Genomic DNA, 13,985 nt, shown 5'->3' with positions numbered 1-13,985 from the left:
CAATCAGCAAAAAGGGACAAAGCTTCTCCCCGAGGAAGCATGAGATTTGGCTGCTTGGTGCCGCGGCCAAGCCCAGCTCTCACTGCGGGGTGAGGCCTGGCAGTCACCGGGGGCCCCGGCTTCTGGCCAAGTTACGGCCAACCTGCCTCCCCGCTCGGTTCAGCGGGAAAAGCTGGTCTGTCCCTCCCCACGCAGGCAGGCGAGCGCCTTCACTGCTGCCGGGCCGGGGAGAAGGGGGACGGGCAGGAGAGCCAGAGCCCTTGTGCATGGAGGCAGCCTGAGGCCTGGCACCCCAGAAAAGCTGACGTCCCTGGAGCCCTGGGCACCTGCCTGAAATGGCTCCTGCCGCCCAGAGGCGGGATCTGCTCATTCAATGGGCTTTGGACAGCAAAGCGGCCGAGCTAACACGTTCACGAGCTGCTGCCTCAGCCTGGCCAGCAGCGCGGGCTTTGAACCCAGCTCCGGCCTGCCGGCAGAGGTGCTGTGCTTCAGTCCAGGGGACGCCGGGCAGCCAGCTCACGGTGCTTCGAGGGCAGCAGTCCCAGCGGCTGAACCGCACAATTTACAGCCCAGGAACGCTGCCCTGCTGTCACCTCCACCCCCAAGGAAGGGCCACAACCCAGGAAGTCAAAACCTTGGCCACCTGGCTTAACTGCACGTTCTCCCCCTTCCCTCGCTCCCCCAGCCAGTGGCGCGCAGATGGGCCTCGCTCCAGCCATCGCCCTTCGCAAACGGAAACCAAAGCCCGGGCAGGCAGCTGCAGCAGCCGGACACTCAGCCAGAGAAGCTGCTTCACGTCAGACGGGGAGAGAGCCGCCCCCGGGCGAGACGCAGCCGGGTCGCGCTCTCAGGAGGGGATAAAACAACAGGTCAACTTTTATTGAGCTCGCTCGTCTAACAGGCTTGTAAACGGTGAGAGTGACAAGGAATGCGAGGGAGGCAGCCCGTGCCCCACGCGCCGCCGGCACGGAGCCTGCGCTACGGGGAAGAGTCCACGGCCAGCACGGCCCCGGCAGACGCCAGCCGAGCTGGAAAGAGGCGGTGCTTGGCTTTAAGCTGCGGTAACAGTATGTGCTGGTGTCACAATCCCCCTGCGGCCGGGGGAGCGGGCCTGCTGGCTGGAGGCCGGCCTGCGCACCCAGGCGGTTCTGGAAGAGGTCATCGGTTCCTGGTTCTCCGTAAACCTGAGCTGTTTCCTCCCTGGTGCCCCGCCCCACGCGGGTGTCACTGCGGGGGCAGGGGGATGCCCCTGGGGTCGGTGACCTGACCCTCCTGCAGGTTCTTGACGAGCTGTGCCAGCCAGCGCTTGGTGGTGGTGTCATCCTTCAGCACCTGGGCGAAGGTGGTGTCCTTCAGCTGGTCAGGAAGGCACTGTCTGAGAGCCTCTCGTGCCCTACATCAGGAGACAAGAAACAGGGGGACCAACAAATAAACTCACATTGACAAGAGGGGAGCTGGCCCCCTGCTGGAACGTTACAGCCTGGGAAACTCCCCGCCCCGACCTCCCTCCTTCCCCAAACCCAAGAGCCCCAGGCAGATCCCCCACGTTAAAGGGAACTGACCCAAGGGCCCCCGTCTCCGTCCCAACACATTCCCAGTCACAACCCCCTTCCAGACACGAGGGGGGCGGCACGTCTGCCCAGGAAGCCGAGTCAGAGGCTTCGGAGCCTGCCCAGCGAGGGACGGAGTAAGTGCCAATAAGCTAGCCGGAGCCGTGGCCCCTCGTTACTCCACGAGCCCTTTGCAGCACTTCTCCGTGTCACCCGCCAGCACAGCCCCAGAGGAGCGAGCGGGGCTCACGCAGCGGCACCGGCCCTGTCCCGGTCCCGACGGGGTCAAGTCGCACTGGGACAGTTCTAATTTATGACCATTCAACCCACGTTACCAGAGTCGGGCAGAGCCCAGCTGGGGGAGCTGGCAGGTCGGCAGGTGCTGGGGGAGCTCAGAGGCCTGGAGCGAGAAAGGTCCCAAGGCTGACCGAGAGGCAGACACACGAACGATGGACCGGCACTTCCAGCGAGGGGGGGAAGCTGCCTCCCAAGAGCCCCTGAACACTCCTAAAATGTTTACCTTGGGTTATCGGAAAGGCGAAGGTAGCAGCGGACCACGTGTTTCAACAGCCTTGCTGACGGCTCCTTGGAGAGCTGCAGGACCATCTTCCCCTGTTCAACAAAGAAGCGGCGCCGGTTAGAGAAACGGGCTTTAGAAAAAGGGCTGGGACCGGGTCCTGGCAGCCACCAAAGCAGAGATGACGGTGCCTGTTGGCAGGCGGATGTCATCTTCCCAGTCTAGCTCGTAACACTAACAGGAGATGACCCCAACTCAAACCAGGGCCGGTACTGCGGGGCTCTCTCCCACCAAGACCCACTTACAGCGGGATGGACCCAGATGTCATTACAGATTATATCACCGGCCATTTCCTTCAAAACTTGATTAATTCATATTCAGCCCAGAACCTGCAAGAGTTCCACCTCCCTGGGCTTTGGGCCAAGGTTCAGGATGGAAAGCATTTCCCAGGACTACGTTTCCAGCATCTGCTCACTCGGTTTGCCCATAGGTGACAGCATTCCACCGCCTTTGGAGCCGTGACAGAGGGGTAACGAATCTCTAAAAAGCACTTGACAGAAATCTACATAATCCGACCTCAGGCCCATTGGATATTAACTAATCTATGCTGCTAAAATAGCTCTTTTTCCACCGTTTACGTCCCACCTCACTCCCCTTGCTGAGGGATCTTCTTTGGAGATTCTAACTGTGCAGGTTTGAGTCAGTCTATTCAGAAATATCAGCGATATGTTTTACACCCATCCCAGTAAGAGTTAGACGGGAAGCTGCCGGTGAATTTACAAAACTGACCATGAGAAGCCTGCATAGGAGAGACCCTTGGCAGCAGGTGCTCTCATGAGTAAACACAAGCTGGTTGCTCCAGCGTAACCCCTTTAGTAAGCGAAGGCAGCACCAATCCTACCAATATCATGGCGACATGAGAAAACCGCTCATAAGTCTGGCAGATATACGCCAATCCTGTATCATCGAGGAGGATCTTCTGTAGAATAAACGTAGCAACCTGGAACAGAGCAGAGAAATCACTCAACCAGCTGCGCCTGTAACGGACCACGTCCTGTTTGTTCTTCTGACAGCAACCCCAACCAACTGCACAACGGACACATGCCAAGAGCACCAAGTATTTCAACGGGGGGGCTAACAGGTTTACTCAGTTTCAAACCAGAAGGAACAGTTGGTCTTTACACAGCACACGGAATTCACTGTGAAGGGGAGAAAGGAACAAACAGATCAGGACCCACCAACTCAAAGGGGCACCAGACCCTGATCTGAACAACAGATGCAAAACCTGCAGACATCTCTCCACCGCTACAGAGATCTACACCCCACAACTCACCTTTCAGGATCCCTGGGCGCTACACATACCTATCACAACATGTGACGCACCTCACCCAATGCCCCACCAATGACGACGTGGATGAAATCAATACTCCCCCATATAACCTTGCACAGAAAGATGATAAAAGACGAACACACCACGACCCCTACGGGCGAACGCCTGTCACAAAGCGATCACTCTCTATCTGACCTACCAGTCCCCGGCCTCAAAGGAAACCCACAGAACACTTTCAAAAGACGAGCCTGGGAGCTCCAATTCATAGACTCATAGAATATCAGGGTTGGAAGGGACCTCAGGAGGGATCTAGTCCAACCCCCTACTCAAAGCAGGACCAACCCCAACTAAATCATCCCAGCCAGGGATTCATAACTTTGCTAGGCACTAAAAATCATGGTCTTAATAAAGACACTGGATTTATGGCTTGTTACCACAATCTGTAACCCACTATCCTCTCTTTTCTGTCCTATGACTGCCTGGGTGTTAATGGGTGACTTCACCTTGAACGTACGTCCCTCAGAATGTGTGTGAATAACTTGTGTTAAACCCTTTGTTTCACCTGGTATTTAGCTGCAGCCCCTTTCCCAGACCCGAGGAAGAGCTCTGCGTAGCTGAAAGCTTGTCTCTCCCACCAACAGATGTTGGTTCAATAACGGATACGACCTCACCTATCTTGTCTCTCAAATATCCTGGGGCCAACACAGCTACAACAATGCTCCAAAGGGAAGAGAGGCAGATACAACAGCTGGATAGCAATGAAGGGCTGTGCTGAGTCGTACGTTCGCTAAGGCTGCGTCTGCACTACAGCTGTACGGACGCAGCTGCGCCGCTGTCAGATCTCTCATCCAGCTGGTCTACGCTGGCGGGACAGAGCTCTCCCGTCTGCATCATTAAACCACCCCCAACGAGCGGCGGGAGCAGCTCGCCCGCCGACACAGCGCTCTGCACAGCGATGCTTATGCCAGCGTAACTTAGATCGCTCGGGGGGATGGAATATTCACACCCCTGAGCGATGTAAGTTTTGCCAACGTAAGTTGTAGCATGGACATGACCTAACAATTACTGCCAGGCAACCCGAGGTAATGGGCAATTCAGACCGGTCAACTGTCGAGAGAGGGGAGACAGAGAGGACCCTGCTTAGCCATATACAACCTTGCCCAGCTGGCTTGTGGTTTTCATCTCAAGTGTTACACAGCCAGGCTGCCTCTCTAGAAGAGATGCTTTAATCAACCACCAGTGACTGGGTTAGGTACAGGATTGACGGAATACAATTCTCTGGCTAGTGCGGAGGATGACGGTGGATAACATCCAGCTCAGATCTTCAGAGCAACATTTTTAAAGGCGATGAAGGGATCAGCAATTGCCCCTGTCGTTTTGTGATGTCAAGTTGCAACAGGGGGAAGTTCAAACTAAGTGGTAAGATGCACTGATCTGCTGCGTGCAGGGACATGAACGTAACACCTGGGAAACGGCCAACAAAAACAAATCACTTCATTCAACTAAAAGCAAATACCGTTTTGGAAAGTTCGCTGCCAGACTCCATGATGCGCAAGCAGAGGGGGATAATTTCTGTTGTCAACAAAAAGTTTATCACTTCTTGCTCATCCGTCTTCACCAGGGCCCCTAAAACAGACAAAAGAGCTGCAGATTTTAATCACTCTTGTCTTTGGAAGAGCAGCCTGAGCTAGGGGGCAAAGATTTATACAACCACAGCGATGAGCAGAACGCAAGCACCGCTCGGGTTTGTCCAGCACAACGGGAGACTCTGGGCAACGCCCGAGTACCAAGCAAGACTCTCTGAATGGTTACGGAGCCATGGCTCAAGCAGCAGCCGTATCCCAAATTCGGCTTCTCAAACCGTTACCATCTGGTGGGGACAATCCTTTGGCTTCCTAGCACCTGCTTTGCCGAAAGCGGCCCACCCACTCGCTTGTCTGGAACTTAAGAGCCATTAACCGGGGTCATGGTCAGCTGAGGGACTGTCCAGTCCCATGGCACCTGGGCGCATCGAGCTGACTTGCAGCAAGAAGCAGGAGGGGTTACTGGGAATAAGGTGCACATCTCACTGGAAAAGAGGAAAGCGTTGATGCTACCAAGACTAGTGGGAACGCTACCTTCATCGCTCACTGGCTGTACCCCCTCCCCTTGCTTTTCTCTGTCTGACTTTACACTGTTTGCTTCACGCGTCAGGGATTGGGCCATTTCTCTATGAAAACCAGCTAGCACCTTGGGACCAACATGCCAAGCGACGCACACACAAAAAGAGGAAGAGAAGATGGCTTCATGCAACACTGAACGCTGGGTGACCAAAAGGTCCCTGGAAGCTGTGCTCCAAGCCTCTCCAAGGCACACACCCTCCCCACGCTGCGCATGGGGGTGCAGACTGCTTCTCTGAGCCAGTATCTGAGTCGAGAACAGTGTGACTGGCACGGGAACGTGCTACATAAACCGGTGCCTGTACTCAGCCCGGGCTTTTAAAGGGGGCACCGTGCAGCCAGTGCAATCCTCATGCTGAATCTGCTGACGTTTCTAGCTAGGGAACTGCATCGGTTCAGCAGAATGAAGCAAATATGCCATTTTTAAAAGGCAGGTAAAGGCTAAGCTTTGTCTCCTCCCAGCAATAAAACAAACCCGATCTGAATCGTACCATCAGTTGACCACTGGCGACCTTTATGAAAAATGAATGCATCTCAGAGACGCCATCTTAATGGCCCACTTACTGTGCTGGGTTAGAAAGCTTTTAGGAAAAAAATAATCTAGAGGGAAAAAATAGGGGAAAATGACACCCAAGTAAATTCATGACGAGAAAATGGAGAAAACTCTGGAAGTTTGGCCCCTTCTCTTTACTTCTCTTGACAGGCTCAGCTTGTAGCTGAAGAAACAGCAGCTTCACTGTTCCTGCAAGTGAACTCCCCACCTGCTCTGAGGCCAGAACTTCCCAATGGAGCCAATGTTTCTTGTGCCAAACCAAGACGCGGCTTAGGCGCATGCGATCGATACATCAGCCATGCACTTGCATTTGGTGTGACAAACCCACCAGCAACACAGCCGGGGCTTTTCTACCACTGACCCACAGACTTGATCTACACAATTCTCACTAGTAGTCATGCTGGTAAGCTCTCCGCACAGCAATGGGAAGTGAGACGTTCTCACATAACTCAGAAGATCACGTAGGGAAGGACAGCACCAGTGATTTACGGTGCTGCTACACTCGAGGCATGGGATGAGTGGCCCATAGGAAAGGAGGAACCGGTGCTCCCAGCGTTTGAACGGCTGCTTACCAATCACTCCAAGGCTGGTAAGCCGCAGGTATTCAAATGGACGAGTCTTGCTAACTGTGTGCAAGAAGGGATACAAGAAGAGAGGGATGTGAGCTGCAAGGAAGGCTGACCTGGAAGAAAAGGCAGAAGACACATTGAACATACACCATGAAAAGCCAAGCGGGCTAAGCAGAACGCACAATCCAGTAACGCAGCGTGGTACATCTGCCTCCGCCCGACCAGTCGTCAACACCCATCGCTTTGGGCGGCAGGCAAAGTATCCTCCTTTTACAAATGGAGAGCGGGGAAGTGACATGCTCCAAGCCGCACCGTCAGTGCAGGACGGGCAGGCAGGTGATGGGTCACAGGTACCGCTCCCAACAGGCTAAGGATCACACATATCCACATTTCTGTATTACCCCATCTCCCTCATCCTGATCTGCTTCTTGTGTCAGCCACGTAACAGCTGATCTTGTAGGCTGCAGATGCTTTGGTGCAGTGACTTATTTACTAGGTGCATGCTCAGCCCACGGCCCAATGGGACCTCAATCTGCTTGGCCTCTAGATACTACTACAGTATAAATATTGCACAAGACCAACCGTCACCACAGCACTCAGTCAGCCCTGGCGCCCAGCCCCAGAACCCATTTCCGAGAATGGGCAGGAAAGGATTCTGACTGTGGGAAGTCCCCAGAGGAAGAGGTTCCCCTGTTGACATACCATTTCCAAAGGCCATCCTAGGGGAGCTCTCTCTGCTGAATGCACAGGATTGCGTTCAGAGTAAAGAGACTCCACCCTCCTTGAGTTTTCACATTTTTATGAAGTTATAAAGGAAACCAGTGAAAAATCTGGACTGTTTCCTTGTAGACTGGCTTAAGGAGCAGTGCTGTTAAAGCTTGTTTGGCAGAGGCTGAAAGACATTCTGCTTATCCACAGGGAGAGCGGAAACATGAGAGGACATGGCCATTAGGCCGGATTTCTTCTGGGTTTCAGGCACAGCTCTTTAGGGCGAGCACCTGGATTATTCCTTTCCTTGGCCAAACAACAGGGACAATGAGGCCCTAGGGTACTGGAGGGGCAGTGTTCTCCAGCAAATACGGCACTTGACTGGGACTCCAGACGTGGCACTTCCGCTGACCTGCTGAGTGACTCTGGGACATTTTCCCAGGCTGTGCCCCTCTTCCTCCCACCCGCTGTCTTCTCAAATTACACGGCAAGCGCTTATCAGGTGCTCCCCAATCTCAGCTGGGTGTCTTGGGGAGACCACATTTTAGAGATCGGGGTATTTAAGGAAACCTCAATACACAATGTCCTATGTTTGGGGCTTCCGTAACGCTGCATGCAAAGATCCCCAAAGAAACCAGTGACAACAGAGTGCTGCTGTCTATCATCTAGTGTCACCTGCCACGCTGCCTTGAATGTGGAGGCAGTACAAAGCACGTACCCCTTGCCCAGAGTAACACAAAGCAAACGACTTACACCGCCCGACACAGTTTGCAGGGACCTCGAGGCTAACCAATATGACTGATGACATTTACCTGGTTTCCGGATGCGACGCGACGCACTGCAGGAGTGCCAGAGCATTGCAGACGCGGTTAGATTGATGGGCTGTCAGGGTTGGCGGGTTGATTGATGGATAAATATTTACAATTTCCTAAGAAAGTTAAACAAAGCAAAATTAAAGGAGAAAACTGGACCAAGCTGCAGAAATACATTTGCCTGATAAGTGGCTGCAAGTGCCAGAGAGATGGCTGCCTTCTATTTGCCACATCACTGCTGCAAGCATCATTTTAAAAGGAAGTTATGTAACCCCGGGAACTCAAACTTTGCCTAACTGAGGACCGCACCGTGCAAATTGCCAGGTATCAAGGTGATACATCTACTTTGCATGTAATTAAGCAGATTACAACTGCCCTTAATTGTTGGTTAGATACTATGGTATCTATGGTTAAATACTGAGGGTTAGATACTGATGCTCTGGAAGTACCAACAAACAACAGCGGCGCAGTTCACTGTGCCTAGAATCCCAGCATGCAAAGCTCTATCCTGATCTGGGATATGCTGGGACCTCTGGTCTCCCTGAAGCAAAGCTGCTATGGGTACCAAGGATGAACTGCATGAGCACAGGGGGCAGTTATAAGGACGTGAGTGAGGAGGAAGTCTGACCCATGCCGGTCCATTTCTAACATAAGTGCTTTCTGACTTTCTTCCCTTGCTCCATGCGTATGCTGACCGGAGTTTCTCAGTGCCCGTCCCTCTTATTTTAATTTAATTCCTCAAAGGAAACCCCCAGGTCTCATTCTCAGAGAGTCAAGCCGCAGCTGTGGCACTTGTTGGAGTGCTGACAAGGTGAACAGGGAGGGACGTGCATGTTTTTATTCAGAAGGCTTTCTTGCAGTAGGCAGGGTTAAGCGACAGAGAGGTAACTCAGGAAACCCAAGAGACGCCACATCAACGAGTGCGCTCTCCTGGTCACCCACGCAGCACCCGAGCATCATTTCAGGTGCAAAGGCAAAGCACCCACCTGCAGAAGAGCCGCAATTGTGCCAAATGAGTGCCATAGCATTGGGGCCAGGTCAGGGACTGATTCACGCTTCTTACTCAGCTCCAGCAAGGCATTCTCACGGGTCTCAGGGCTGGACAGCTCATTAATCCACTGATAGATCTTCTCTCTATCCACCTGAGCCAGTGCTGTCGGCACAGGCTTGAGGGGAGACAATAAAAGGGATAAGTACATTGTGGTTTTATCGGATTCAAACCAGACCCTTTTCACTTTGAGAGAGACAGATGAAGCCAGGCAGTTAATGCAACCTCAATTAGAGGAGGGAGAAAGCAGCAGACCTGCTTTTCTAATAGTGTTCTGGATACAGATAATGGTCTCAGTTCAATGCTCATCATTTCACCTGCCACGAAACATGGACAGGTGGCTTTGCTTCATGGAATAAATCTATCGCTACTGTAGTTTCTCTGTATCCTCTGGCAAAATGTTATCTAGCAACTTCCCTCAGCAACATTCAGTGAATCGCACGACTTCACATCTATACAAGCAAAAGACTAAGACAGGTTATTTTTCATTCTTTTTCCAGTAGAAAACTGTGCTATATCATGGCACCAACCCTGTCTACGTTAACTAGACCCTGCACTCAAAGTGTAAGCATAATAAAAATGTATTTAAAGGAGTACTTAAGACATGTTCGTTTAGAGTCCACTGTTTTTATACCCCCATCAAGCTCAAGACAGCAGCTTTTCAACACAAGTGACACTCACTCAAAACTACATTAAATAAGTGTCCCACATACATGAAAAAAATTCTGATTATTTCATCAACCTCCGCATGGTACAACAGGGCATTTAAAAAGTATTGCTAGAGAGATATTGTGCTACAACTAGGTGTTGCACAAATCCATCTTTCTTGTGTCCCCAAGAACGTCAGTCTCTTCCCTAAGTATACACCTCTGCCCCGATATCACGCTGTCCTCAGGAGCCAAAAAAATCTTACTGCGGTATAGGTGAAACCACGTTATATCGAACTTGCTTTGATCCGGCAGAGCACTGCTTCGAATTCGTGCTTCGCTTCTCACCTTGATAGCCCCCCCAGGACTACTACCCCATCCAACCCCCCCCCGGGACCACCCGCCCCATTGATCCCTCCCTGTCCCCTGACCACCCACCCTATACATCCCTCCCTGTCCCCTAAGCACCCCCACCCCCCATTGCCCCATCCAACCCCTCCTCTCATTCCTGACTGCTCCCCTGGGACCCCTGCTCCCATTCAACCCTCTGTTCCCCACCCTCTGACTGCTTCGACCTCATCCACACCCCTGCCCCCTGATCACCACCGTGAACTCCCCATCCCTCTATCCAACCCCCCTCCACCCCGCTCCCTGCCCCCTTACCGCGCTGCCTGGAGCACCGGTGGCTGGTGGCGCTACAGCCGTGCCGCTCAGAGTACCAGGACAGGCAGCTGCACCGCCCGGCTGGAGCCAGCCCCACCACCCGCAGCACAGAGCACCGGGTTAGGCAGGGCAGCTGCAGAGGCACGGCCAGGCAAGAGCTCACAGCCCAGCCTCCCAGAGCATTGGCTGCGGGGGAGGGGGAACAGCAGAGATGGGGCTGGGGGCTAGCCTCCCGGGCCAGGAGCTATGGGGTCGGGTAGGAGGCCCGTGGGCCAGATGTGGCCCGTGGGCCATAGTTTGCCTACCTCTGTTCTAATTCTTCCCCACCCTGGGTATTTATGCTATTAAAAATCTGTAGACTTAATAACCTCTTGCTCTTATTCACTTAGGAAAGTATTTGTTTAGTGATACTAGATTATCTGTATATGTCAGACACAGTCAATCCCTGCCCTGCAAAGCTCACTACACATTTTAAGACTTCATCTTTCCTTGAATCAATCCTTCCGGTCCCCTCTCCTCTCTCCCTGTTTTCCAGATACTTTTTCAGAACCTCAAACCAGGGTATTTCTTGAATGGTGAAGAGTGACATTTATTCTGTTGCAAGAATTAGAAGTGTAATCTTGTTATCATCGCCTATAACAGAGCTTAGAAATACATGGTAAACTGGAAGGTCTAATTTGTGTTTGTTTATGACGACTGAATGACAAGCCCTTCGACAGCTAAACATTCAGGTCTATTTTGCTACACATATTGGAAAGTTCAGTTCAAGTTAACAGTTCAAATCTGCAAAAAGAACAGGGGTACTTGTGGCACCTTAGAGACTAAGAAATGTATTTCAGCCTAAGCTTTCGTGGGCTACAGGCCACTTCATCGGATGCACAGTTCAAATATGCTGACTCCTGAGCAATGCATGCACAAATGTATAGTGTCCAGTGCCTTCCTAAGAAAGAATCAAATTTCTCCCCACAGACTCCCATCTGGTACTTTTCCCTGAAAGTCTCTTTTATTTTTAATGTAGTCACTGATAAAATATTCTAATTTTTTTTAAGGCTCACAGTCTCATTCTCCCTCCATAAGATCTTGGGGAATGTCAAATGCTCTATGTAAATATTGCAGCTACTTATCAATGATCTTACTAAACGCCCTCTGTTGCACCTCATGTATGAAAGAGTAATGTCATAGCTGTCTTAAAGCACCATGCACTGAGTGCTTGTGAATCACTGAAGAGCATTTACCTGCAGTGTCCCTGCCAAATTGCAACTCTGACAATTACATAACAAACTTGATTTAGCCAATTGGAGACTTCTTTAATTAAGCAACTGCCCCTCCCCAAAGCATTCTGGGTAAAAAACATTGATTAACACACAATATTGCCTAATTGTTTGTGTTTTTCTAACCATATTGTTAGATAATCAACCTGATAACACCCAAATGAACCTTTATTTAACAATGACCTAGCAGGGGTCTGATTCATTTGTATTTTCACTCTCCTGCTTCTATTTCAAGTTTTCTGTCGTTTATTGTTTTTGCTCCATTCTCTGGACCTCACATCTATTATCTTACGCCCCTTTCAGATTAGCATCTAAATGCAGGCTCTGCCAGCGGTCTCACTACGTAAATGGCCAGTGCTCTGCCTTATTACAGTTTTGTAACAACAACTTCTTCCAATCTAAAAAATAAAAATACCTGTTTATACGCCCAACAGCCTTGCCTAAGGATAGTGTTATGTACCGCAGCCATCAGTACCTTGCAGAGACAGCTGCATTTCAGGCCCCATTTACATTTCTATATATCAGTGCAGGTTGGTGGACAGTAAACACATTTCATCACAGTTCACATATTTATTGGAGACTTTTTAAATTAGCCCTCAACAACTTCCTCTCCATTCACATCAACCCCTTGTTTTTATTAAATGACTGTTTAAAAACGGTTTCTCACAAGGAAGCCTCGTGTACAGCTGGGGGCTTAATGGGAGGCACAGCAATTCCTTATCCACTATAAAAAAAAAAAAGGAGAGACTCTCATTGCTCTAAAAACGTAAGGAAGGATTAAACCAGTTAACCTTCTGCTTTCACCCTTTTGTGCTCAACAAACGTATTTAGTCCAGGAATGAATGTTTACAACCACTGCCTAGGAAAGCTAAAGGCTGCTCGAATTAGGCACCGCTAAGTACTTGAGTGACTCACATTTGTTTCTGTTTTAAGCCCGACTAGTACTTGCAGTCACTGAATTTACAACATCCCCGCAGCTTGATCTCACAGCAAACCACGGCGAAGACTCGGTTCCGCTGAGCGTCAATCAACTCGAGGAGGGATTTTTAACCCGCGGAATCCGCACGCGGGAGTCGAACTCAACGCTCCAGAGCGGGGCTGAGGCCACCACGAGCCTCCCCCGCTGCGCACCGCACAGACCTGCCCAGGGATACGCCGGACACGGCCCGGCCCGGCCTGGGAGACCCGCCGCTCCCGGGGGGGGGGGGGTCTGCGCTGCCTCACGCAGCAGGTCGGAGCAGCGGATCCCGCGGGGCCCCAGGCTGGGCCCCCAGGGGCCCCCGGCGGTCTCAGGAGAGGCGGGATTTATCCGCCAGCGGCGCGGGGCAGGGGGGCAGCACCAGGGGGGAGGAGTCCGGCGGGAAGAGAAGGGCGGCGGGGACCCCCCCCGGGCTGAACGGGGCACCAGGCCGGGCGGGGGAGGAGTCCGGCGGGAAGAGAAGGGGCGGCGGGGACCCCGGGCTGAACGGGGCACGAGGCCGGGCGGGGGAGGAGTCCGGCGGGAAGAGAAGGGCGGCGGGGACCCCCCCGGGCTGAACGGGGCACCAGGCCGGGCGGGGGGAGGAGTCCGGCGGGGGGAGAAGGGGGGCGGCGGGGACCCCCCCGGGCTGAACGGGGCGCCAGGCCGGGCGGGGGGGACCCGGCCGCTCTCGGCGAGCTGCGAACGGGGACCCGGCGCCGGGCGGCCGCAGGGGCGGGACTCACCGCGGCCGTGGCCAGGCTGTGCATGTTCGGAGCCGCCGCTCGCGCCGCCCAGGGCCGGGATCAGGAGGCCGCCGCCGCCATGGGGCCCAGGCCGCCTGCGCGCCGCCGTGACCCCTGCCCTCCGCCCTCTCGCCCCGTCACGTGCTCTGAGCGCGCGGAGGCCGCGCGCGGTGGATTCTGGGGCTGGGAGCGGTCCGTGTCCGGGGGATGCGGAGGGTTCGCCCCGCGCGTGCTCCGCGGCGTGGTGACGTGCCCGCGCTGTGCGTGCGTGTCTCGCGCGGGGACTCTCGCGCTGCTGCCCGCTTCCCGCCATCTGCCCCCCCCCCCCCCCCCGCGTCTCCCTGAGGAGCGAGGGAGCGAGCGCCGGCCGGGCCCGGCGGGGCCTCGGGACACAGCGAGCGGCAGGTAGCGGCGGGGGGAGCCGGGTAGGGGCCATAACCCCCCCCCCAGACAC

General features: G+C 53.3%; 2 protein-coding genes across 5 annotated transcripts in view; one reads left to right on the top strand and one right to left on the bottom strand.

The window, feature by feature from the left end:
- Positions 1-858: 858 nt before the first annotated feature.
- Positions 859-13,710, bottom strand: CNOT9 (CCR4-NOT transcription complex subunit 9). Of its 4 annotated transcripts, XM_039494211.1 has the most exons (8): positions 13,532-13,710; positions 9,185-9,364; positions 8,199-8,314; positions 6,682-6,791; positions 4,914-5,023; positions 2,969-3,067; positions 2,071-2,162; positions 859-1,393 (listed from the first exon to the last, which is right to left on the bottom strand). In XM_039494211.1, exons 1-8 carry the CDS (start codon positions 13,553-13,555, stop codon positions 1,225-1,227), a joined length of 900 nt encoding a protein of 299 aa, XP_039350145.1. In that variant the 5' UTR covers positions 13,556-13,710; the 3' UTR covers positions 859-1,224. The 4 variants fall into 4 exon arrangements, with proteins under 4 accessions (XP_039350145.1, XP_039350142.1, XP_039350143.1 ...); XM_039494208.1 differs by lacking the exon at positions 13,532-13,710 and having other exon boundaries at positions 859-1,399; positions 9,185-9,397; XM_039494209.1 differs by lacking the exon at positions 13,532-13,710 and having other exon boundaries at positions 859-1,396; positions 9,185-9,397.
- USP37 (ubiquitin specific peptidase 37) overlaps positions 13,710-13,985 on the top strand; it is a 54,297-nt gene continuing 54,021 nt past the window's right edge. The window contains exon 1 of the mRNA XM_039494204.1: positions 13,710-13,936. The gene's annotated coding sequence lies outside the window, so the exon portion shown is untranslated. The remainder of the gene's footprint in view (positions 13,937-13,985) is intronic.

Source organism: Mauremys reevesii, linkage group 11 (assembly GCF_016161935.1).
Source record: "Mauremys reevesii isolate NIE-2019 linkage group 11, ASM1616193v1, whole genome shotgun sequence".
NCBI classification, from domain to species: domain Eukaryota; kingdom Metazoa; phylum Chordata; order Testudines; family Geoemydidae; genus Mauremys; species Mauremys reevesii.
The sequence above is the reverse complement of the archived record's forward strand: the minus strand, read 5'-3'. Positions and strand labels throughout refer to the sequence as shown.